The 24,141-nt window shown below is 35.8% G+C and overlaps 1 protein-coding gene across 3 annotated transcripts in view; it reads left to right on the top strand.

Annotated features, from left to right (window-relative positions):
- Nucleotides 1–24,141, top strand: part of MOXD1 (monooxygenase DBH like 1) — a 124,257-nt gene that overhangs the window by 10,875 nt on the left and 89,241 nt on the right. For all 3 annotated transcript variants that reach the window (XM_073022479.1, XM_008007022.3, XM_008007019.3), the window contains exons 2-4: nt 14,912–15,058; nt 16,688–16,855; nt 16,994–17,077. In XM_073022479.1, the coding sequence (XP_072878580.1) occupies nt 14,912–15,058; nt 16,688–16,855; nt 16,994–17,077 (399 nt within the window). The remainder of the gene's footprint in view (nt 1–14,911; nt 15,059–16,687; nt 16,856–16,993; nt 17,078–24,141) is intronic.

The raw sequence follows: 24,141 nt of genomic DNA, 5'->3' as shown, positions 1-24,141 counted from the left end.
CATGGAAATCGTCTGTGGCTGTCATATGACTGTTTCAGGAAGATACTCAAAATGTTGGAATGTTCATTTACTGAATATTTACTGAATATTTATTGAACGCTTCTAGATGCTGGGGACATGATATTGAATAAGATAAAACCATTGGTATCAAGGAGCCCGTATTGTGGTGGGTGGGTGGGGGGGCGGTGGCAGCAGTAAACAAATAAATAAGCAAGAGAAACATCAGAAAGTGCTAAGTGCTGTGCAGATAATTAAAACGGAGTGACGTGATAAGCAGTGTGTCTGTGTGGCTATTTGAGATTAGGGTGCTGATACTCAAAACATGAAAGAAAACAAGTGTCCCAAGTTTTGAAGATTGTCTTTCGATGTTAACCATAGTGTGTACAATTCAAAGCATTATGTACTATGAAGAAGATTATCTGGCATGGGCATCAAAGAACTCAGTAGACCTTGAATACAGGAAACTACCTACCTGAGGAAAATATAATTAATGTTTTTTCAAATGTGTCTGAACCGCATGAGCTCTCTTTTCTATTTCTGTGGGATTGTTACACAGATGTTTAGTAAGCTCAGCTAGAGTAAGCTCAAGCTTTGATCTAGAGACTTGGTGATTTTATAGAAGTTTCTTTCTTAGTACTAGGCATGGATGTATTTCTCTTATGTTCTGTATTCTTTCTCATCTTCAATAATATTAAAGAGCTAAAGACCTTTGAGAAGACAGATCAACAAAAAATTTATATCTGGGGAAGATTTCCATCTTTCATGCAATTTTTAAACTAAAACTTTGAAATCTCAAGTTTCTTAGGAAAAACTAAATTTCTGCCTTTTTTTCCCTATGAAGTTTATACATTGAAATCTCACTTATAAAAGGAAACTCATGATAGATGTAACCAGGTAGCCACTAGGCCTCCTGGTACTTGGGAGACCCAGATCCTTTTGGATAGGGCCAAGATGAGTTCATGCTATGGCAGACTGCATTCCAGTCACGAGCAGTCAGAGTTAATAGAGAAGTGAGAACTGGGAAAGATACTTTTTATTCCTATGTCAAAATTTCAAGCTCATCTGCACATTAGAATCACTTGGAGATGTTTTAATAATTCTAGTGCCCAGGCAACCCCGCCCCCACCAGTCAAAGCACAATCCTTGGGAGGTGGACACTGGCATTAATATATTTTTCAAGTTTCTCCTTTGATTCCGATGTGGGGCAAGTACAGTAACTACTGACCTTATGTGGTTAGGTTCTTTGGTGGGAATCAGGCAATTCAACCTGCAGAAGCCTGGAAAATTCCAGGCATAGGACATGGGGATACAAAGCAAGATTCCCATACACAGCCATTCAGAGTGACCATCTGATGTTTTATGCAAGGGCTAGCATGTGCTTGCACATTTAAGATTATTTTTTAAGATAGGAAAATAAGCTGGGTTTTCCTGACATGGAAACTCTTCTAGGATAAGCTTAATGGGTAAGTATTTTCACTAATTTATATAGTGAAGGCTGGGCACAGTGACTCACACTTACAATCCCAGCTACTCGGGAGGTTGAGGCAGGAGGATCACTTGAAGCCAGGAGTTTGAGGCTGTAGTGAGCTGTGATTGCACCACTGCACTCCAGTCTGGGCAACAGAGCAAGACTCTGTCCCCCAAATAATAATAATAATACTAATTTATGGACTGAGACAATAATTGTTGAACTGAGGGTAGAGGTGTGTTTCAAAATTTTCTGAACTAGGAGCCTTTCTTTCATCCTCATAACCCTCTCCCATTCCTACACACCTTTTGTCAACCGGTACCAGCTGCTCTATTTCTAAGCAACACGAATAACTGCACACACAGAGTTTAAAATTTAACAGTTGTGTGTGGTCACAGGGCATCAAAGCAATGTTATTTCATTTCATTAGTAAATGAAAGTCCTAGGTAATTCTAGGCTTGTATTTAAGCCAAGAGAAGAAGTATTCTCCAAAATCTTTTATTAGAATTAACAGTAACAAAATGGACTCCCTTTTTATTCTGAAAAATTCTCCAGCATCTTTCCAGTTATGTAAATAGATACCCCTTCCCTTTTGTCTCCATTCTCCAAGGTTACTAATAAGCAGTGAAATGCCCTCAAGCTATAGTTGCAGAGGGAGGAGGAGGAAGAGTAACAGCAGTGGTGGATAATTAGTATCTTATTAGAGTATGGAAGGAACATTTGCAAGTTGATGACTGTGTCAATGCTGCCAAATCTTCTAGAAGTACCAGGAATAATTCCATGTGGTTGGCAGGTATTCAAGAAATATCTGCTGAGAAGTGAAGAGCAGGAAATCTTCTAGACTGCGTATGAATCCCTGCACTGCTTGCTACTTATTCATTGTATGGCCCTTGGCAAACTCCTTAACCTAAGTGACAGTTTCTTTCTGTGAAGAAGGGAGATCATATTTAATGCATGGGCTTTCATGAGGATTAAATGAAATAGGCATGTAAAACTCTTACTAGAGTGTGTGACACACTGAAAATATTTAATAAATACAAGATATTATAATGAATCAATTGCTTAGTGTAATGAGAGGATGGTCAGAAGACCAGATGAAGGCAAAAATTCCAGCTTTTGAACTTAGGGAAAAGGTCTGCATTAAATGTATAGGTAGGAGAGATTATAGTAATTTTTGAAAAAACTTCGAAGTGAAACTTGAAGTAATTGGTTTGTGAACACCTTGTAATCATTAATGACTAGAGACCGGCATGGTTTCAGTACACACAGATTATACAAGACTGCATTTTATTTTGCATTTGATTTGCTGGACCTGTAGATTAGGGTATTAAATATAGGGGCATCTGAGTGACAGTAAGGTATTTTGCAGGGTTTCTCACTATAAGCTTATAGAGGATGCACTAATAAAGTTGAATTAATTGTAATCATTAATATTTTAAACCCATACCCCAAACTTTTTTTTTTTTAGATGGAGTTTCACTTTTTTGCCAGGCTGGAGTGCAGTGGCACGATCTCGGCTCACTGCAACCTCCACTTCCCAGGTTAAAATGATTCTCCTGCTTCAGCCTCCAGAGTATCTAGGATTACAGGCGTGCACCACCAAACCTGGCTAATTTTTGTATTTTTAGTAGAGATAGAGTTTCACCATGTTGGCCAGGCTGGTCTCAAACTTCTGACCTCAAGTGATCCACTCGCCTCGTCCTCTCCAAGTGGTGGAATTACAGGCGTAAGCTACTATGCCCTGCCCCAAACTCATTATTAATAGACTGGCTACATTAGATTACATAATGAGGACTTAAAAGATAGTGATATTCTAAAATAATTAAGGGAAATTAAAAGTTAAAAATTCATTGGGAATACAAGTAAAGTTCAACAACTCTGTTAAAAAATGATCCATGCATGTACACAGTATAAAATTGTACTTAACTGGAATTCATATGAAAAAGCTCTAAGTATTAGCTCATATTGTATTAGCTCAATACAATGTGGCTGCCAAACTGATAAATGCAATATTAGCCTAAAATTCTAGCCTAAAATCCTAATGTTCATATCAAGGGAAGTAATATTGACATAGCACCCTATCTTAGGCTGACCACACCAGAGGACTCCTTCTGGAAATAGCTTTTAATGGACATGTGGATAAACTGCATACTAAAGAATTACAAGGATGGTTGAAACCTTGGGAAATCTGAGTACCTGAGGAATGAAAAACAGCTGGCAATATTTTGCCTGGAGAAAGAACAATGAGAAAGACATGGTCATTGTCTTTGGAGTAGTAGTCAACAGTCTTGCTCAGGAAAGGTGGATTAGTTCCTACTTATTAGGCCCCAGAAGAAAGAAGACTCAATAAATATAATTAAAGACTAGAAGAATTTAGCTTACTATAGGGAATACATTTCTGACAACCAGAGATATTAAAATTGAGTGGGTTGCCTTGCAAGATTGTGAGATCATGAGCATTGTCACTGGAAGTATTAAATACTATGTGATCATTTCTTAAAACATTTTTGAGACAAATTCTCCTTTGGTGGGAGCTGGAATTAAGTTTCCTTCAGCCTATCTTCCAACTTATGTGTGATGCTGAAATTACTTTGCCTTTACACTTTCAGGTTATTCAAGAAATGAATGGAGGGGAAGCCATTAACAACTATAAAACTGTCTATATTGTTTTTTCACCTGCCTCAAGAAGTTTGCCTGGTCTCTGGATAGACATACATTGAATCATTACAAAGGTTATGAGAGTATTTCATCTCTTTTCCTGTTTTTAATTTCAGTATATTGTTGGGCGCACTGGCTCATGCCTGTAATCCCAGCACTTTGGGAGGCCAAGGCAGGCAGATCACTTGAGGTCAGGAGTTCGAGAGTTTGAGACCAGCCTGGCCAACATGGTGAAACCCTGCCTCTACTAATAATACAAAAATTAGCCAGGCTTGGCGGGCACCAGTAATCCCAGTTACTTGGGAGGCTGAGGTACGAGAATCGCTAGAACCCAGGAGGCGGAGATGGCAGGGAGCCATGATCGTGCCACTGAACTTCAGCCTGGGCGATAGAGTGAAACTGTGTCTCAAATAATAATTAATAATAATAATTTCAGTATATTTTGAGTTCTCTATAGTTGTTATATATAAGTTTTGGAATCTGAAAAAATAATTAAAAGAGGGAAAAGAATGTTTTCTGACTGGTATATACTCAAAAGAAGGTGGAGGGCTTCAAAAGCAAAGCTGAATGTGAAGTTTCCGAGGTCTTGAGCCCCTCCCCAATGGTGCATTACTTTGACCTAAGAACGGTCTACATGTTCTCTGCCTCCTGGCCTTCCCTCTAGGTAGGCATCTGAAACTTGACCTGACTTAACTCCAACCTGTTTCCTTCCCAGGCTTCCCCATCTCACAAATGGCACTTCTTGTTAGCTTTAGCTCCAGTCAAAAATTAGGAGCCATCCTTCTTTCTGCTCCTTCCTTCACCCAATGTGTAAAACCGATCTTCAAGTTCTACTGACTCTTCCTCGAAACTAAATCTAACACCTGCCTACCTCTCTCCAGTGATACTACCACTCAAGCTTGAACCTACAGGACCACTGCCAGGCTCCTAAGTGTCTTCCAACCACCACTCCTATTCCTTCTTCTCCTCATTCTTCACATGGAAGCCACAGAAATATAGAGATACAGATATAGATATACATTATGCCACTTGCTGCTTTTAGTTCCCCATCATGGCATGTAAGTTATCACAATGTCTGGGTCCTCATCTGATCTCTGCTAACCTCAGGGACCCCTTTGGGCACTGTAATTCAGTCCCATTAGCTTTTTGCTTCATCACATTGGATAACCCAACCTCCTGTCCAGGCCCTTTTCAATAGCTACTCTCTCTTCCTGGAAACTACTTTCTCCACACATTGCATGGACAGTTCCTAATTGTGGTCTCAGCCTAAGTATCATCGCCTCAGTGGTGACTTTTCTGATCACTCACCCTGAAATAGCCTTCTGATCCGCCTGTTATCTCTGTTTTATTTTTCTGTAAGTATTTCTCTAAACATTGTTGGATATTTTATTATTTAAATTTCTTCAGAAATTGTCTGCCCCCCCACCCACAACTAAACTATATAAGTTCCATTGTCTACTGTCCTGTATAGTCATGTATCCTCAAGCCTACACAAGGTCTGAAGAATAGTCACTCAATAAAGTATATGTTGGGGAAAGAAAGGAGAGGGGAGAAGGAGGAAGAAAGGGAGAATGAAAGGGAGGGAGGGAGGGTTGAAGGAAGAAAGACAGAAGAAAGGAAAGGAGGGAGGGAGGAAGGAAGGAAGGAGGAAGGAAGGAAGGAAGCAAGGAAGGAAGGAAGGGAGAAAGGAAGAAAGGGAGGGAAGGATAAAGGAAAGAACTAGTTTTAACTTCAAAATTTATTCCTTGCAAAAAATAGACATAACCAGTTAAGATAATTCTTTTTTTTTTTTTTTTAAACAGAATCTCGCTCTGTCCCCTGGGTTGGACTGCAGTGGCATGATCTCAGCTTACTGCAACCTCCACCTCCTGGGTTCAAGTAATTCTCCTGCCTCACCCCACCGAGGAGCTGGGATTACAGGCGCACACCACCACGACCAGCTAATTTTTGTATTTTTAGTAGAGACGGGGTTTCACTACGTTGGCCAGGCTGGCCTCAAACTCCTGACCTCAGGTGATCTGCCCACCTTGGCCTCCCAAAGTGCTGGGATTACAGGTGTGAACCACTGTGCCCGGCCGTCATCCAAATGTTTTAAAAATTAAGGTGATGGGATAGGATGAAGGCAAAATAGCATCTTATTCGGATGGTGTAGTCTGAAATTGTTTTTTCCACTGAAATATATTATTCCAAATGAAGAGTCAAAATTTTGATTTTATTCTGTATCTTTGATGATTCTATAATTACAGCAAGGTATTACATTATCCTACGTGACAACTGAAATGAGACAGTTGGCATGGAAGAAAATTCAGGATGTTTGTTGTTAGGTGAACAACAACTTAAAGAACAAACAGGTTGCTCAGGTGGGCCTCTTTCTCATTGGAACACTAGCTACAGCGTTCATATTTTGGCATTTTGGTAGGTATTTAACAGATCCCTTATTAGACACAGACAGTTTCAGCTTTATCTGAAGTGGTTTCTAAAAGGTAAGCACCTTCTATTTTGACATTCCACTTAAATTTCTAAGATTAGTGAAGAAATAACTTATTAAGATCAGCTTATATTGAACTCTGAAGACTGTGTTTATATAATTTGTTTATACAGCTCGATGATATTTTAGGATCAAAGATTCCATTTAATACAAAATATGTATTAGTATACTATCAATATTATTAAACCACCATAATACTTATTATAGAAATTAATATTATAAACAAATATTTGAAGTAACGAGGCTTTTGAGATTTAGAAAAAGAAAAACTACAAGCACCTGTTGAAGAAAATGATGATAGATGGTAACATTTTTCTCAAGAATCTCCCTGCAGCTGTGCTTACATTCAGTTTTCCAAGCTCAACCAAGGTCTATTCATATCTTTCATTACACCCGTAAGAGTTTTTACTTCCTCCTGTGTAACACAGCACCAGTCACAGATTTTATTTGAGAGAAAAATAGACTAACAATGAGTGAGAATCAATTTAACATCTGTGTCATCATGCTTTTAAACAAGAGGTCATAGCAAAGGTTTTTGGTATATGTTATCTCAGTTTGAAAGTGACAGCAAGTACTCATGCTATCATGCTAAATAATAGATGTCAACTTACTACCAGCTTCTGATGGCAATTTATGTTACTGTTGCTACACAGCATTTCAAAACCTCAAGTATATATTTCATACGTTTTTCAAAGCACGAAGTGTTCAAAAGAAAAAATATCTTGTGACAACGTGTTTCAGGAGTAATAGTCTATGGAACAACTGAAATTAGCTTTATTATTGGAATTTAATTATTAACTCATATTTTCAGGTGTAACGAGTAATTTTTTATCTAAAAATGTATAAACAAGCTAAATACATAATCAACATAATCACAAAAACAAAGATCATACCTCAGTGATGATTCATATTGAAACTGATCTAAATCAAAGTATTTGAATTAGAATATGATTGAGAGCCACATAAAGCCATTTGTATAGAATAACATTACCTCAAGTATATTTCACTTTGCAGATAATTAATACTGCATAAATGTGAGAATGACTTGTGTGTATCAGCTTTTATATTTACATTTAAAAAAAATCTACATGTTTTTTTCTTAAATTCTTACAAAATGTATACAGAATCATGATTCTCTGAATCCTCTCCATCCTTCTTACCCACATAAAGCCTAATTTTAATGATTCTTAATTGGAGTGACTTTTGTCAATATTGTATATTTATGATACATATATATGATATGTTAAATACATATATTATACAATTACATTTTTATAATGACTGTGATATCAGGCCACGATAATAAGAGTGCACAGTGATCAACATTTCTATTTTTATTTCTAAAATCCTGGAATATAAAGCACCGTAGGAAGATAGCTGAGGAATGGCCTTTACCATGAGTGCATAATGGCGCTGCATTTGATTCTATTCGCTAAATAAAATGAGGAGTGGGTGAGAATGCCATTTGGTTCTAATTCTAAAGGTGAAATCAGATGTAGTGAAAATAATCTAGGAAGTTTTCTTAAATATCTCCTAATTACTATACAGTATGGTTTTGTGAATATCAACTTTTAAGTGACTTTACCCGTATTCGAACTCTTAATTGGTCAATGTTTTACGGTGTCCGTTTCATTCTCTAGTATTTTTCCTAGAGGATGATAGTAACACAATAACATATCCATTGATTATCCACTTGAATAACATTTATTCTTTTGTCAGACTGTCAGGAAACTTAAATTCGTTTAACACTTGTTGTCAGCTTTAACCAATCTAAATCTGGTTCAAGACTGATGGTTTTATTGCTGACTGTTCTTTCAGTGGCTTGCTTTCTTTTTCTCCTTCTATTTCCCTCTTTTCTTTTCTACTTTTCATCCTCCAGGCAAGAATAGTTGAATGCTATGAAGTTTAGGATCCCAGTTTTGTTTTGTTGTTGTTGTTGTTGTTGTTTTTGCCTTTTTCTCTTCTTTTACTTCATTTAATTGTGCTTTTAAGTTTGGCCAATATGCCACTTCTTTTGTATAATATTGACAGCATTAAGGCTGTGTTTGATTACAGTCCATGTATTTTCTTAATACGGACAGAAGAAATAAGGTACTACTGGGGAATACTTTGGTCCCATTAAGTTAAACTATTTCTGTACCACAAAGCCGTGAATATCAGATGATAGGTTCTTGTGTTTTATCTTTTACTTTCAAAATTATCTCCTTATTTAGATTTAACAGAAAGAAAAGCAAGATGCTCCTTTTCAAAGTATGTGCATGTATTTCTTGAGCATCTTCAACATGCCAGTCACTGTGTTGGGTACTGAGGATGTAAATTAACATCAGAATTCCTTCTGAAACATGACTTCTTCCTCTTAGATCTATTCTTTTTTCTTATTTACTTAAAATAGGTAGGGGATTATCTCCTTGTGTAAAAGGATTTAAAATAGTTGTTGCAGGTATAAACTCTTTTTTCTGAATACTAATGTCAGCCTCCTAAGATTCATGTGCATGTAGCGGCTAAAAGGTCACAATAACATTCCCAGATTTCAGTGCCAGATGTGTCTGTATGGCAGATCATGCAGACCCAAACTCATTCTAGCATCTGGTTAAACACATTCCATATCCGGTCTTAACCATGTGTAAATATAATTAAGAGCAAATGGGAAAATAATTTTCTTCCCCCTCTTTTTTTTGTTCCATTGACAGTGTAAATAAGTATTCTAAAGGCACAAATTTATAACTGAAACACTCAGATTAACTTTTTAATTCTAGGCAATTATCACATGGTTGAGAAGATAAGGCAATGCCTAGAATAGATTGCATGCTACATGGGATTGTATATAGAAGAATAGGGATTCAGAGAGGGAATCATCACTTCTGGTTGGAATGATCAAGGAAAACTTCATAGGGGAAATAGAAGCATGAGCCTTAGCAGAAAAAAGAGATTCAGTAGGTGGAGTTAGTGAAGAGTATATCTTAGTTGAATGAAGAGAGTGGGGTGGGGGGGATAGGGAAGAAGAATGTGAACAAAAGCAAAGAGCTGGGAAAAGGCAGAGTAATTGAAGGGAGCAATTAGTACAGGTCCTGTGGTGAGATTGATAATAGGTAACCTGGAAAGCCAGGTTAGGCTCAATGTGAGGAAACCTGGACTCTAAATTACAGACTTTGTACTATATACAGTTGAATACAATGCAGTGACATGCTGAGAGTGATTTTTCAAGGAAGACTATGACAGAGTATGTAAATGTAGACTGTGGAAGATAGGAGAAGTCAAAATGAAATATAAATAAAAGGTAGGTTCATTTTCAAAGGAAGACTTGATAGAAGCAGGGGCTATGTGTGGAGATGTGAGTCACAGGAAAGAAGTTATAGAAAACTACAGGTTGGGCATGGTGGCTTACACTTGTGATCCCAGAATTTTGGGAGGCTCAGGCAGGCAGATCATTTGAGCTCAAGAGTTTGAGACCAGCCTGGGCAACATGGTGAAAACTCGTCTCTACAAGAAATAAAATTGAAACCAGGAGGATGAGGCTGCAGTGAGCTGTGTTTCCACCACTGTACTCCAGTCTGGATGGCAGAGTGAGACCCTGTCTCAAAAAAGAAAAAAAAAATAAAGACTATAGTTTTGAATTTAGATAGCTAGGAGAATGGCAGTATAATTAAAGAAATTCAGAAACACAAGTAAAATATGAATACAATTTTGGATCTATTGCATTTGAAATGACAATAAGACTTCCAAGTGAAAAAGAGTTTTGAATATGTGATACTGAATAAAGGTAATGATTTGTTACTGTTGGAGCAGATGAGATTCCCAAATGGTGAAATATGAAGACAGAAATATAATTTTAAGGACAGAACTTTGAAGTCCTTAGTTAGGAGATGGGAGGTGAAAATAGAGCCAGGGAATAACAGAAATAAACTGTTCAAGGTGGACAATCACTGTAGGGCTTTCCATGTGGAGAATGCGCCTTGCTTTGTTTCTCGGACTTCTTCCTAAACTTAAGGGGAAGAATTCAGTCTTTTATCACCAAATATGTTAGCTGTAGGTTTTTTATAGGTGCCCTTTAAAGGGCTGAAGAAGTGCCCTTCTATTGCTAGTTTACTGAGACATTCTGCAGTGAATGAATGTTATCAACTGGTTTTTTCCTGCATTTATTGGGTTCATCATATGGTTTTTCTTTTTTAGACTTTTGATGTGCTAAGTCGTATTGATTGATTTTCTAATGTTAAGACAATTCTGCACAATCATGCTGTATTATTCTTTTTTTATGTTGCTGGCTTCTATTTGCTAAGAAGTATTTTTATTTCTATTTTTAAGGAAATACACATCTAGGTCCATGAGTAATATGGTGTGTAATTTTTTTGGTAGTGTCTTTAATTTTGGTGATAAAGTAATGCTGGTATAAAAAAAAGAATTAGGAACCCGGCAGGTGGAGGTTGCGGTAAACTGAGATCGTGCCAAGCTGAGATCATGCCATTGCACTCCAGCACTCCAGAGTGGGCAACAAGAGTGAAACTCTGTCTCAAAAAAAAAAAAGAAAGAAAGAAAGAAAGAAAGTTAGGAAGTGTTCTGTCCTCTTTCATTTTCTAGAAGAATTTGTGAACAGTTGGTATTACCTCTTCCTTAAATATTTGGTAAAATTCCCAGTGAAAGCATCTTGGCCTAGAATTTTCTTAGGAAGGTCTTTACCCATGAGTAGATTATAGGGCTATTCAGAGTACCTCTGTTATTCTGAATGACTTTGGCTGGTTTTTGTCTTCTCAAGACTTTGTTTCTCATCTAAAGTATCCAATTATTTGGCTTCAAGATAAGTATAATATTATTAACCTTTTAGTGTCTGTAGAATCTATTGTGATGTTTCATTGACATCTCTTTTCTATTTATTCCATCTTCTTTTTATTTTTTTTCTCTTTTTCTGCTTTCTTTTAAAATCATTATTGTTCTTTTTATTCCATGACGTAGATATTTTTTAGGATAAAAAGAATGAAAATGGGAGCTCTCATATCTCATAACTGAAATTCTCTCAATAAACCGAGATGTGTAATCACAAGCTGAGGGTGGGGAAATGTCAGAATCTTGCATAGAGAAGGTTTAGAATATTTGTTTTGGGAGGTGTCTTCAGAAAATAGCAAGAGATTAACGTGGATTGCCAGCCATTAGAAGGGCCCAGCTGAAGTAAACATGTTAAATAATAATATTATCTGGATAACTAAGGTGTATTGTAAACAAATCTGAAGATCTGCCTCCAAAATAGGACCTCAAAGTTAGAAAATGTGAAATTTTTTTTTTTTTTTTTTTTTTTTTTTGGGGATGAAGTTTTGCTTTTGTCACCCAGGCTGGAGTGCAATGACGCAGACTTGGCTCACTGCAACCTCTGCCTTCCACGTTCAAGCAATTCTCCTGCCTCAGCTCAATCTCCTGTGTAGTTGTGATTACAGGCACCTGCCACCACGTCCAGCTAGTTTTTGTATTTTTAGCAGAGACGGGGTTTCACCATGTTGGCCAGGCTGGTCTCAAACTCCTAACCTCAGGTGATCCAACCCCCTCGGTCTCCCAAATTGCTGGGATTACAGGCATGAGGCACCGCGTCCAGCCTGTGAGAAAAATTATAGTGGAATTACCATGGTGGTTAGGTTAGTTCATATTTAAATTTTATTTAAAATAAGATCCAACCATATTTTCCTTCAGGAAGGTTGAAGATATGAGCTTCTTTTAGACAACTGCATTTTTCCAGGAGTTCAGAACTTTGAAATAATTGACAGCTGTCTTTTCTAAATATTAAGCACTCACTTGATTACACAGGGCAGATGGCGCAAGGGGTCATCAATATAAGTTGAGCAAAGTTTCTCTCATTTTCTAATAACTGAGTTATCTGAAAAGCCAGAGAAAGGTGGAATAGCTGGAAGGAGTTGCTATTGTTGAGTGGAAATAGAATGAGTGGAAAATTGGCAAACCAACTGGATATTTTGTGGAAATAATGGTTTTGGAAACATATTTGCAAGAGTCGGATAATTATTCTACTCTTTGAACTGATTACAGTTTGTATTGTATTGCAAAAACTGATTGCTTGGATCATGTAATGAAGTATGAGTTCAGTGAAAAGGCACAGTTAACTAATCGAAATTTCTCATTGTCTACAGACATTGTTATTTCCTTTACATATTGAAAATCTATGTGATGAAAAATGGGAAAATCACAGACTCACAGGAGTATTTCATTTAAATTGCTTTCACAATTGCAACCCAGTTCTCAAAATAAGAATTTTGACAAACCTCAACTTTGGCAGAAGAAAAGTAACATTTTATGTGAAAAACTGACATAGCTAATTTCTGGAGACAGAAAAAATAAACAAAAATAAATGTACCCATCCTATGCCAGCACTGTAGATGAGTGAAAAAGGATCCAGACTCTGGGGCCAGAGTGCCAGGGTTTGAATCCTGCCTTTCCATTTACTAGCTGTAAATCATGGGCAAGTCACTTAGCCTCTTTGTTCTTTGATGTCTTCATCTGTAAAACAGAAAAATAGTTTTATCTAATAGATTTGATTTGAAGATTAGTTTAGTTAATACATGTAACAGGTGTAAACAGGGCCGGGTGCATATAAGAAACTGTAGTTATTGTTAACATTGTGAAGAAAGGTGAGTTAGACTCTGCATTGCCAATAATTTGGGATTTTAACATACTAAAGAAAATCTAGATGTGGTACCCTGGATGGGAAATACATGCACACTTGATAATTACTGTACAAAGGTGCTAGGAATAAAAATGCCAAATGCCATCTATTTGAGTATGACTTTTATAGACAATGTGAGGTTTTGTCTTGTATATTGCATTTTCTCAAACATAGCAATCAGTTCTTCCAATACAATTTTACTGTTAGTAAAAGTAATTATAATTATGTTTCAGCATGTATATTCTAAATCAACTGTACAACTTCTCAAAAATAAAATATCATTAGGTACTGAAAAACCAGAAAGGCTGTCATTAAGGCAAATTTTGTGTCTTTTATAAGTGACAAAAATTAATACTGTGATTTTGATGACTCAACAGAGTAGGCGAATGGTAAAAGGCATAAGAAGATATTTTGGGGATAAAACCAAACTATGGTGCAAAGGAGAAAATATGTATCGAATGGGCGCTAACCATGTAGGCAGTTATGCCCCTGCCCATGCTATCTCATTTGTTTATTTTTCAAAATCTATAAAATAGGTATATATTATCCCCATTTTAGTAATGTTAAAACTAAAGCTTTCAGAGTTTTACTTCAACAGTTCTTCAAGGCTGTTTAAGAGTACAGCTGGGAGTCACATCCTAGTCATTTTCTTCCGAATCCCATGTTCTCTCCGCTGCACTGGTCTGCCTCTCAAAAGTGATAAGTACACTGGCCGGGCACGGTGGCTCACACCTGTAATCCCAGCACTTTGGGAGGCTGAGATGGGCGGATCACGAGGTCAGGAGATTGAGACCATCCTGGCTAACACGGTGAAACCCTGTCTCTATTAAAAATATTTAAAAATTAGCTGGGCGTGGTGGCGGGCGCCTGTGGCCCCAGCTACTCGGGAGAATGACGTGAACCCGGGAGGTGGAGGTTGTAGTGAGCAGAGGTCGCGCCACCCAGGCACTCCAGCCTGGGTGACAGAGCCAGACTCCGTCTCAAAAAGAAGTGATAGGTACACCGTTGAAGAAGTTTAGTACGCAAATTATGGCTACTCCCCCAAAACAAAGTTTCCCTAGTTTTTCGATATCGTGTAATTCAACTAGTTTTGTATCTTTGCATATTTCCCATTGCATTTTATTAAGAATATGCCATTAACAGTCATATTGAAACAACCTATAATCCGCACTTGCCCACATCTCTTTGCTCTTGTGAACGGTGAAGTGGGGCTCCACCAGGAGTTGTAATGAAAGAGTGATGACCTTAGGGCTGATTCTGGCTTTGCTGCTAACTAGCTGTTAAACTTTTTTTGTATCCATGCTAACTTTGCGGTAAGACATTTCATAGTGCTATAGTCCCTCTTTTAATTTTTACAAGGAAGGAAAGACACATGATAGTATCAAATGTTCATTCATTCCATCTCTTGATGCTCTATGATATTATCAATCTACACTATGCTTTCCTGAAAGGTCAGAAGTTCAAAGATGAACTAGTGTCCCAGGGACCTGATTCCCCAGTTGGAGTACTCCAGCCCCTTGGAAATTCCCGGGATTTATAAAATAACTCTAGATAACAAGACTTTGTTTATAAAGGTCCTATAAATTCTTTTCTGTCTGTATTTAGGTATCCTGATTTTTCTTTTCCATATTTTCCACAGGATTATTTTACAAATGCAAACAGAGAGTTGAAAAAAGATACTCAGCAAGATTACCGTCTAGAATATGCCATGGAAAATAGCACACACACAATAATTGAATTTACCAGAGAGCTGCATACATGTGACATAAATGACAAGAGTATAACGGTAAGGCATCTATGAGTGAATGCATGCATGAAAAAATTGTATATTTACACTTGTGAAACACTTTAAAGAATAAGAGAAACAAGTCATATAGTCTTTTTTGTAATATTTTTGAAATCTTTTTTTTTTGTTTGTTTTAGTTTTTTCTTTTTTACTTTTTCTTAGAAGCCAAAAATGTATGACTCTAAATTTCAATAAAATCCATTTTTTGTGTGAGTTTGACATTCTGAAGATCCCTTTAAAATTTGTATGATTTAGCCATAAATACATTTTGGTTTCTTCTCCATAAAGTTTGAAAATATACAAGAGATAAATGTTTGAAGAAATGCATTACACAAGAAAGAATTATGAATCTGAATATTAGGATATAATTAATCTGATTTGTAATGGACTCATCTTTGTAAATTTCTAAAATCAAGATGAATGGGTGGCTGATTATAATTGCCCACTGGCACATTAAATGAGATTTCTTCTTTTCAGACTTCATGCAAAAATTTATATCTTTATGCACATTCAAATTGAATATTTAGAAGATATGTAATACTTCAGAAATTTCCATGAATTGCTTGGATTAATTTTGTTTTGTATAGACCAATACAATTACCTTTTTTTGTAGATTAAAGCTTCAAAAATGGGAATGTAAAAAGTATGAAGCAGTTCTGATTAACATTCAGCATAAAGAGTAAACGAGGCAGAAAAAATGCATGCAAAGAGAGGGATTACTTTTTATGCAATATACAGTGCAATTATACTTTAATTGGAATAATAATTATAGTCATTTGACTTATTAAGAAAGAATATAGCAAAGAGAACGTTTAAAATAAATAGCTTTTGCTTTATTATTTATTTTCAAAGTTCTTATTACAAAGATCTGGCAAAAACACCTTTATCTGTGGGAAGATTGAACAATTTCTTTACACCCCTCAAACCCTCCCCACCCCATAACCCTTTGGGCAGTCTCTCTTGGTTGCTCAAAGGAAACCAATTTCATCTGACAGTACTTTCCGTAGTTGCGGTAAACCAGTCCCTAGGAAATTCCCCGGATTCATAAAATGACTATAGATTAATGGTAGTGTAATTAAAAAATCCAGAATTAGAAATCCTTCTATATTTATACTTTCTGTAAATTTATATGTATGACTAGGCTAGTGCTTAGGAAAACATGTACTGTAAAAGGAAAAGTCTTAGGTAATTTTAATTTTTATTGTATTAATTTATTTTTCCCTAAAATATTCCATGGCATTTAATTTTCCAAAGTCTCTGCTGCTGAACAAGAATATTTGTTTAGAAGCTACCAGTTGCAAGTTTAAAGTTTTGGCATGACAATGATTTATTGTTGTCATATACTTAAAAGTATAATTACTGAGTCAATTGTCCTTCAGTATGTTTTGGAACACATAATCTTGCATGCTGAGAGATGATTCCTTCCAAAAAGTGACTCATATATTTGGATCCTTAATGAACTAATCAAATTTGTGCAATTAATATTAGAGACCATGTTGAGAACTCCAAATGTCATTGTTGTCTTTTCTTCACTTCTATATCTTGTTTACAATAGAGTTCTTTAAACTCAACTCAGTGGTAAGGAAAGTGCTCTCATGAGACCTAACCATGCCCATGTCTGATCCTCAGGATAGCACTGTGAGAGTGATCTGGGCCTACCACCATGAAGATGCAGGAGAAGCTGGTCCCAAGTACCATGACTCCAATAGGGGCACCAAGAGTTTGCGGTTATTGAATCCTGAGAAAACGAGTGTGCTGTCTACAGCCTTAGAGTACTTTGATCTGGTAAATCAGGACGTAAGTGTTTTCAGGTTTTATGATTATAGGAATGGGCTTATTCAAAGTGTATATGAACATTTTTGCTTACATTATTGTATTCAGGCGCATGTTAAGAGAAGGTGACTTTGTGTCTTCCTCCCCTTTTTATTAAGACAGGTCCCCATCCCAAACAAAGATACAACATATTGGTGCCAAATGTTTAAGATTCCTGTGTTCCAAGAAAAGCATCATGTAATAAAGGTATGTGACTCATTCATAGGCTAAAACTAATTTGCATGAATGGAAGAAGAAACTGATGTTGTTAATATAATGAAAACAGTAAAAAATATAGAAATGTTTTTCAATTATTTGAAAGTTTTTTAGAGAAAAAAGAGCTGGCTTGACTCACCTACATACTGTTTCAAGAGTCTGAAAGCTTGGATTATAGCTAATATTTTGGTTATTTCCTACTTTTACATGTCAAAGGTACAAGTATTGGTATGCACGTGAACACTGCTAATTATTATTTTAGGCAACATTTCTACAATTGGAATTACTGGAATTGCAATTTAAAGTAGCATGTTTACATATTGATCAATTATACCCATAAAGCTTACGTTCCTCACCAATAATGTTTGAGAACATCTGCTTCATTGAAAACACTGGATACTGTCATAAAAGAACAGTTATAATATTTTTTTGAAAATAGAAGAAAGAAAATTAGTGAATTTCTACAGAAATAAAAAAATACAGAATTGGGTAGTAGATAAACCCAATTTGCCTGTGCCATACAATTATTTTCCACCCTTCTGGAACAGGCCTCCCAGAACTTTTGCATCTACTTCATGAATGAACAAATATTTTTTAAAAGTTACAAGTCCCTGGCTTTGTGCTAGTAATTGTTGACAGTTCCACAGAGGCCAAAGGTATGACGCATGCTCTCAAAGAACTTACAGTGAGATTGGGGAGACATGGCCAAGACACAAGAAAGAATAAGATAGAATTAAATAGTGCATATGGAACACTGTAAACATTCAGAAGGCCAGACATTGCTCCCTTTCTGTCAGTCCCCAGACTATGTAATGAAGCGGTGTGGATAAGGAATGAATTGCCAGACTCTGGAATCTAGAGGGAAACACATGGGTTTGAAAATCGTAAGTCCACCCTTTAATTAAACTATGTGCTATCACATAAGTCACTCTGGGGTAATGCTGTAGCCTTAGGTTTTCTCATCTGTAAAAGGTGGACAGTCATAACACTTTTCCTATCAACCTCAAGACATTTTAGCAGAGATAGAAACACTGAGCACATTTGATAAGTGTATTTGTGGCTTAAATATGTTAATTTCTAATATATTTCCCTAGTTTCCTTTTGTTTACAAATATTTTTGTTTACAGTTCTGCCTTTGGTTTACAAAATGACTCATAACTACATACAGAGGCAAAGGGGCTGGCTTTAGGGAATGTTATTGAGTTAATAGGTAGTCCTAAATATTTATAGGATATTTTTGCAAACAGGAGACTTACCAACAGTGTGACTGCAGGTGAATCATTTACCTCTGTGCAATAAGTTATTTTCTACCTTGTGTATGGAAAAGGGGAATGCAAATTCTGATTTTGTGTAATTAATACCATGCCTAAGTCCTTCCCTTGTACCAATGAAAAGTCTTTTTCAGGAAAGAGAATATTTCATTTGTATGTACTGTATGTCATTTGCAGTAAATTTAATTGGCACCTGGCTTAAGAGACAAATGTAAAACTGTAGATTCAGAAATAAAAACAAGTATTTCAAACAATCAGTCCTTTATCCACTTTCTGGCAAACATTAATTGTAAATTTCATAATCACTTACTGTTAATGCATTTTTATTCTTGCCGTTGTTAATGCTAATAGTTGAGTTGAATGATATAAATTAATTATGCATGTTTCAGAGAGGTCAGTGTATGTTTCAACCCTCTATGTAGGATATTTGCTTGGTACCTCATCTTTCTTTGCTAACTTTCCTATATGAAGCATATCAAATAATATTCAGATAAACTTTCCTATAAGAAGCATATCAAGTAATTCTCAGGTACACGAACTTATAATTAAGTACTTTTGGGAATACATAGCTGCCTTTAGTAGACATTTGTATCAACATGAAAGGCATTGGAGCATTTTTTGCAATGTTTGGAGGTCTTCTAGACAACAAAAGTTCTTTACCTTGAACAAGAGGGGATTTGAGGGAAGGACACTAGGTCACAAGGGAGTCCCCTTACAAACTTTTGTTGTTACAGGGGACAGAGGTTTGGTGGCTAGAATTTAAAATCCTATTATTATGTGAGAATAGTACTTATGGGATAGATTCCTTATCTTGCTAAACCTTAAAATATTTTAAAGTTTATTAAGTATTATGAAACATTTTCCTTGAAAATGAACTCAAATAGGATATTATTCAAAAAACAAAGAGAGCTCTACCGAAAAAATAAATTCAAAATATTTAGTAATATGTAAGTGGTTTTAAGTCAGCCTTTCAAAACCAGTTTTCATTTGCAACTTATTCAAGGTTTCAACAAAATTCTAATGATGTAGAACTCATAAATCTAGGACTTGCCTTAAGTTGTCTGATTTCCATGCTCTTTTTTCTAGTAGAGATAATTTCTAATAATTTAAGAAAAGTATATATTGTTTTCATAAAATCAAAGACTCCTATGTTTTGAAAAGCCATCAGTTAAGGACTTCTCCTTATTCTTTATTTTAAGTTCCATAAATCACTGTATCAAAAAGCCTCAGTCCTTTTCTGCTGCAAACAAAAGGTACTTTCACAGAAATGAGAAGAATGATTTTATATCGTATTATGTGGTGTGTCATTTGCAGTGAGTTGTAAGAATATCGATTACAGTTGAATTGTGAGAAATCAGTTTCATTTTCTTGTGTCTAATTCACACAAAGAATTCATTTGCATTTGCAGTTTAAATGTTGATCGTGCCTAGACCAACTTATCTGCGCTTCCAGGGGTTAAGTTGCCCATGATCAACTGTGATCTGAAAATATTAAATGGAAGATTCCAGAAATAAACAATTCATAAATTTTAAGTTGCATGCCATTTTGAGTAGCTTGATGAAATCTTGCACTATCCTGCTTCATTCCAGCTGGGACGTGAATCATTCCTTTGTCCAGTATGTTCACACTGGAAACGCTGCCCATCCTTTAGTCACTTAGTAGCCATCTCAGTTATTAGACTTACTGTTGCAGTTATCAGATTGTCATGGTATCGGAGTTCTTGTGTTGAAGTCACCCTGATTTTCCTTAACAATGGACCCCAAAGCACAAGAGTAGTGATGCTAGCTGGCAATTCAGATATGCCCAAGAGAAGCCATTAAGTGCTTCTTTAAGTGAAAAGGAGAAAGCTTTCAACTTAATAAAGAAAAAAATGATAAGATTGCTAAGACCTATGCTAAGAATGAATCTTTTCTCTGTGAAATTGTGAAGAAGGAAAAAGAGACTCATGCCAGTTTTGCTGTCTCACTTCAGACTGCAAAAACTATGGCTACAGTGCATGATAAGTGTTTGTTGAAATGGAAAAGGCATTAAATTTATGGGTAGAAGACATGAACAGAAACGTGTCCCGATTGACGACAGCATGCTGCGCTAGAAAGCATCGAGCCTATACAGACTTCAACAAGGGATCACCTGAAATGAGTGACACCAAGTCATTTACTGCAAGTGAGGAATAGTTGCAGAGATTCAGGAATATAAATTCTGGTCAGTAGTAGCCTAATACTATGTCACAATGCCTATGTTATTCATCACACTTCATCTTATTATGTAGGTATTGTATCATCTCGCATCACAGAGAAGGTGTACTCACCTTCCGAGTGAGTACAGTATGAGAAGATATTTTGAGAGAGAGACACCACATTCACATAACTTTAATTACATTATATTGTTATAATTGTTCTGCTTTATTATTAGTTATTGTTGTCAAGCTCTTACAATAAAGTATTAGAAATCTCCTAATTTATAAATTAAGCTTTAATGCAGGTTTAGGAAGAAGCATAGTATGTATAGAGTTTGTAGTTTCTGCCATTCACTGGGGGTTCTGCAATGTTTTCCCCTCAGATGAAGGAAGACTACTGCATACTTTGTACTTATGGTAACTATAAGACTAAGCAAAGAAAATATATCAGTAGTTTGATAAGAATCACTAAATTTAAAAATGTTTGTTATATTTAAAATTTAAATTTTAACCATGTAAAAATTATTTGCTTCCAAAATTATAAAATAAGGTAAATAATCTCTAAAATTACTAAAATATAAAATAAACATAAATGATTTTATCTCTAGAAAAGATAGGATTATAATAAAATTATTGGCTGTTGCAACTCATTTGTGATCTCAATTTATTGATTTGTATTTTGAGTCTTGAAAAAAATGTTTAAAATCGTGGCTTGAAAATGCGGGTATTATCAGATGACGGCATATCACATTGCAAATGAATATGGAAATTGTAGAAAAGAATATTCTTGGTAATTTATATTTAAACTGTACTTCTTATGTGAGATCATCTCTGTGTCAGGTACATGAGACCACTCTGCAGCCCACCTCTCCGTATTTCAGCATGAATCTTCTTAAGCTTTATTTTAGATGTGACTTTACCGTAAATTTAAAATTTTTTAAAGAAGGTTGACTCTACCGCTCTCTTTAGTCAACAGTAATGGCATTGTCATGGCTGTTAGTCATGGTCGGATACAGTTTGCTAGAAATGGGGGTTATTGAATTGGTTTAACACACTGCTTTTTTTGAGGGGCTTTTATTGTCAGGGAATTCTCAGAGATGAACTACACTCCTAATATATCTGTTTAAATGTGATGTGGCTCATTCCATTTAATAGAAAACTTGCTGATGGCCTATTATGGCAAAGAGGAGAAAAAAGAAAAACAGTCAGCCAAAATCATCATTCCTTAGTCCACTCTCCTTAAACGACTAGCTCCTTAATAGGGAGGCAGTACACCTCATGCTACAGTAGGTGGGTTCTGTGACTGGATGGATAATTCAGGTTTGAATTCCTGTTTTCCATTTATTAGCCATGTAATTTACAGAAAAGTTGTTAGCCACCCACAGCTCGGTATTTTCACTTAAATGCAAGTGGTACCTCCTAATGGAATTGCTTACATTAAGGATCAAACAGGAGTTGTTGTTTTTTAAGCACTTAGCACAGTATCTGACACTTAGAAAACTATTAATAAACTCAACTATTATGATCAGGCAACTATTCATTTTCAATGTGGCTCCCTGAATGACTTTTCATTGAAAACTACCATTTAGTGAGAAGGCCCAGAAAAGGATGCAGCATCAAGCTAAAAGGTTGACCATTGCTGAGTTTTAAGAGAGGATTATACTTACTAGTTGTGTGACCTCAGGTAAATTAATTTACCTCTCTCTGCCTCAGCTTCCTCCTCTGGAAATCGGCGATAATAATAGTTCTTACCTAACAAGATTGCTATGAGTATTAAGTGAATCAAATGAGTTTAATATTTGTAAAGTATTTATAACAGTGCTGGGAACATAGTTTCTATTAAACAAAGTAAGTAAATTCAGTAAACAAATTCAGTAAAATTTTGTAGATCACTAGCAACACACAATTGCTAATCTGTTGATCATCTTGTTAGGTTTCTGGATCACAAAGGAATCCCAAACAAGTCAATCCTTTCTAGGCAGTCAGAGTTTCAAAGAAAACCTAGCTTGTCCATCACTTCATTTAGGGAGGTCACCTAGAAAATCTTCAGCTTTGGAGAAATGTGAAGTTGAGGTAAAACGCTGTTATCATCCTCTTCATTATCAATTGCTACAGGAAGAGAAATGCTATGCTTTATTACTTGATACTGATCAGAACATCTCTTTTTTTCCATGAAACATCCATGCTTCTGTTCTCTTTGATTGGTAGCATTCATAAATCTCAATGATTTCATTTGGGAGTGTTTCCTAGAACATGAAAATTTAAGAATAATTGACATTGAACAGCCATGGAATGTCCTTGAAGCCAGATTACTGTAGAGCCATGAAATAGCCCCTCGAAAATTGATTTTCCTATAGTAGGCACATAACATGAACATTAGGCTTAATACAACATGTCAAATGGACGTTGCTGCCCGTTTTTCTACTGAGTTCACTTAAAAAGACACAGTCAAATGGAAAACCTTATCATTAACACATTTCTGAAATGTTAAATGCGATAAGGTGTTTCTATTTTCTGAGAATGTGTACGTCTTTGGGGTTAAATTTAGTAAACTGTGGGAATTTGAGCATTCTCAATGTCAAACTACATGCTTTTATGGCTGTCAGAATTAGCTCTTCTCTGACAGTATATCTCTTTCCTTCTTTCCTGAAATAATGTTTCAAGACATATTTTAATTGATGCAGTTTATCCCGCTGATGGAAGCAGCATTTTGGTTTGTTATCAGCCTGCATTTGCACAGACTGCCCCGTCTAGTTCTCACTGTTTTTTCATGTGTTCACCTTCTGTTTCACTGTTTCATATGGGAGGCTAGGTGTTTGCTGTTGACTACTGACTTAATGGTTATTTGTGTTTTTAACCCATATCCATTCCAACTCTAGAATTTTTTCTTTTTACTTAGTGATGTTTCCTTTTTATCCTTTCTTATTTAACTCTATTTATTTTCTAAAGGCAAATTTTGGGATTTTTAACTAGATTCATGTTGAAAGAAATTAACTTTCATAATCTATCTTACATGAAAATACTTTCCATTTCTTTTAAATATTTTGCAACACTTTATTTGGTTATGAAATTATTAACACCAATGGATTACCCCTACATCTCCGGGTTTTGTCATCAATTGACAAAATAGATAATTCTTGATCTTCTAGAGAAAAAGTTATGCCATAAAATCAAAAGAATATTTTCCTTTAAGAATTTGTGGTACAGTGTTTATGGATGCCAAAAATCGTTCCTCATTTCTAAATGTATCTTAAGTTTTACTATTTTTTATCTACTAGACAAGAGACAAAAATACTGGAGCATTTACTGTGGCTGAAACTGTAACTTTGTACAGAAAAAAAGTTGGTAGGAACACTTCCCCTAAAAGTAATGATTTGACTCAAATTAGTGCATTTGAAAGACTGCTGACTCAATGTTGTAGAAAGTTCATTCAAGATCCTCTTGAGTTACATCTACTTCACGGAAACACTGGAGACCGTCTAGCTACATGGGTGTTCTTATTAGTCACTTGAGAGTACAAGGTAATTAAATGTGCTTTGAAAGCATGTCTTTTCATGGAAGTGATTTATTGCTAACTCTGTCACTAATTAGCTTTCTGACCCTAGAGA

Source organism: Chlorocebus sabaeus, chromosome 13 (assembly GCF_047675955.1).
Source record: "Chlorocebus sabaeus isolate Y175 chromosome 13, mChlSab1.0.hap1, whole genome shotgun sequence".
NCBI classification, from domain to species: Eukaryota; Metazoa; Chordata; class Mammalia; order Primates; family Cercopithecidae; genus Chlorocebus; species Chlorocebus sabaeus.
The sequence above is the reverse complement of the archived record's forward strand: the minus strand, read 5'-3'. Positions and strand labels throughout refer to the sequence as shown.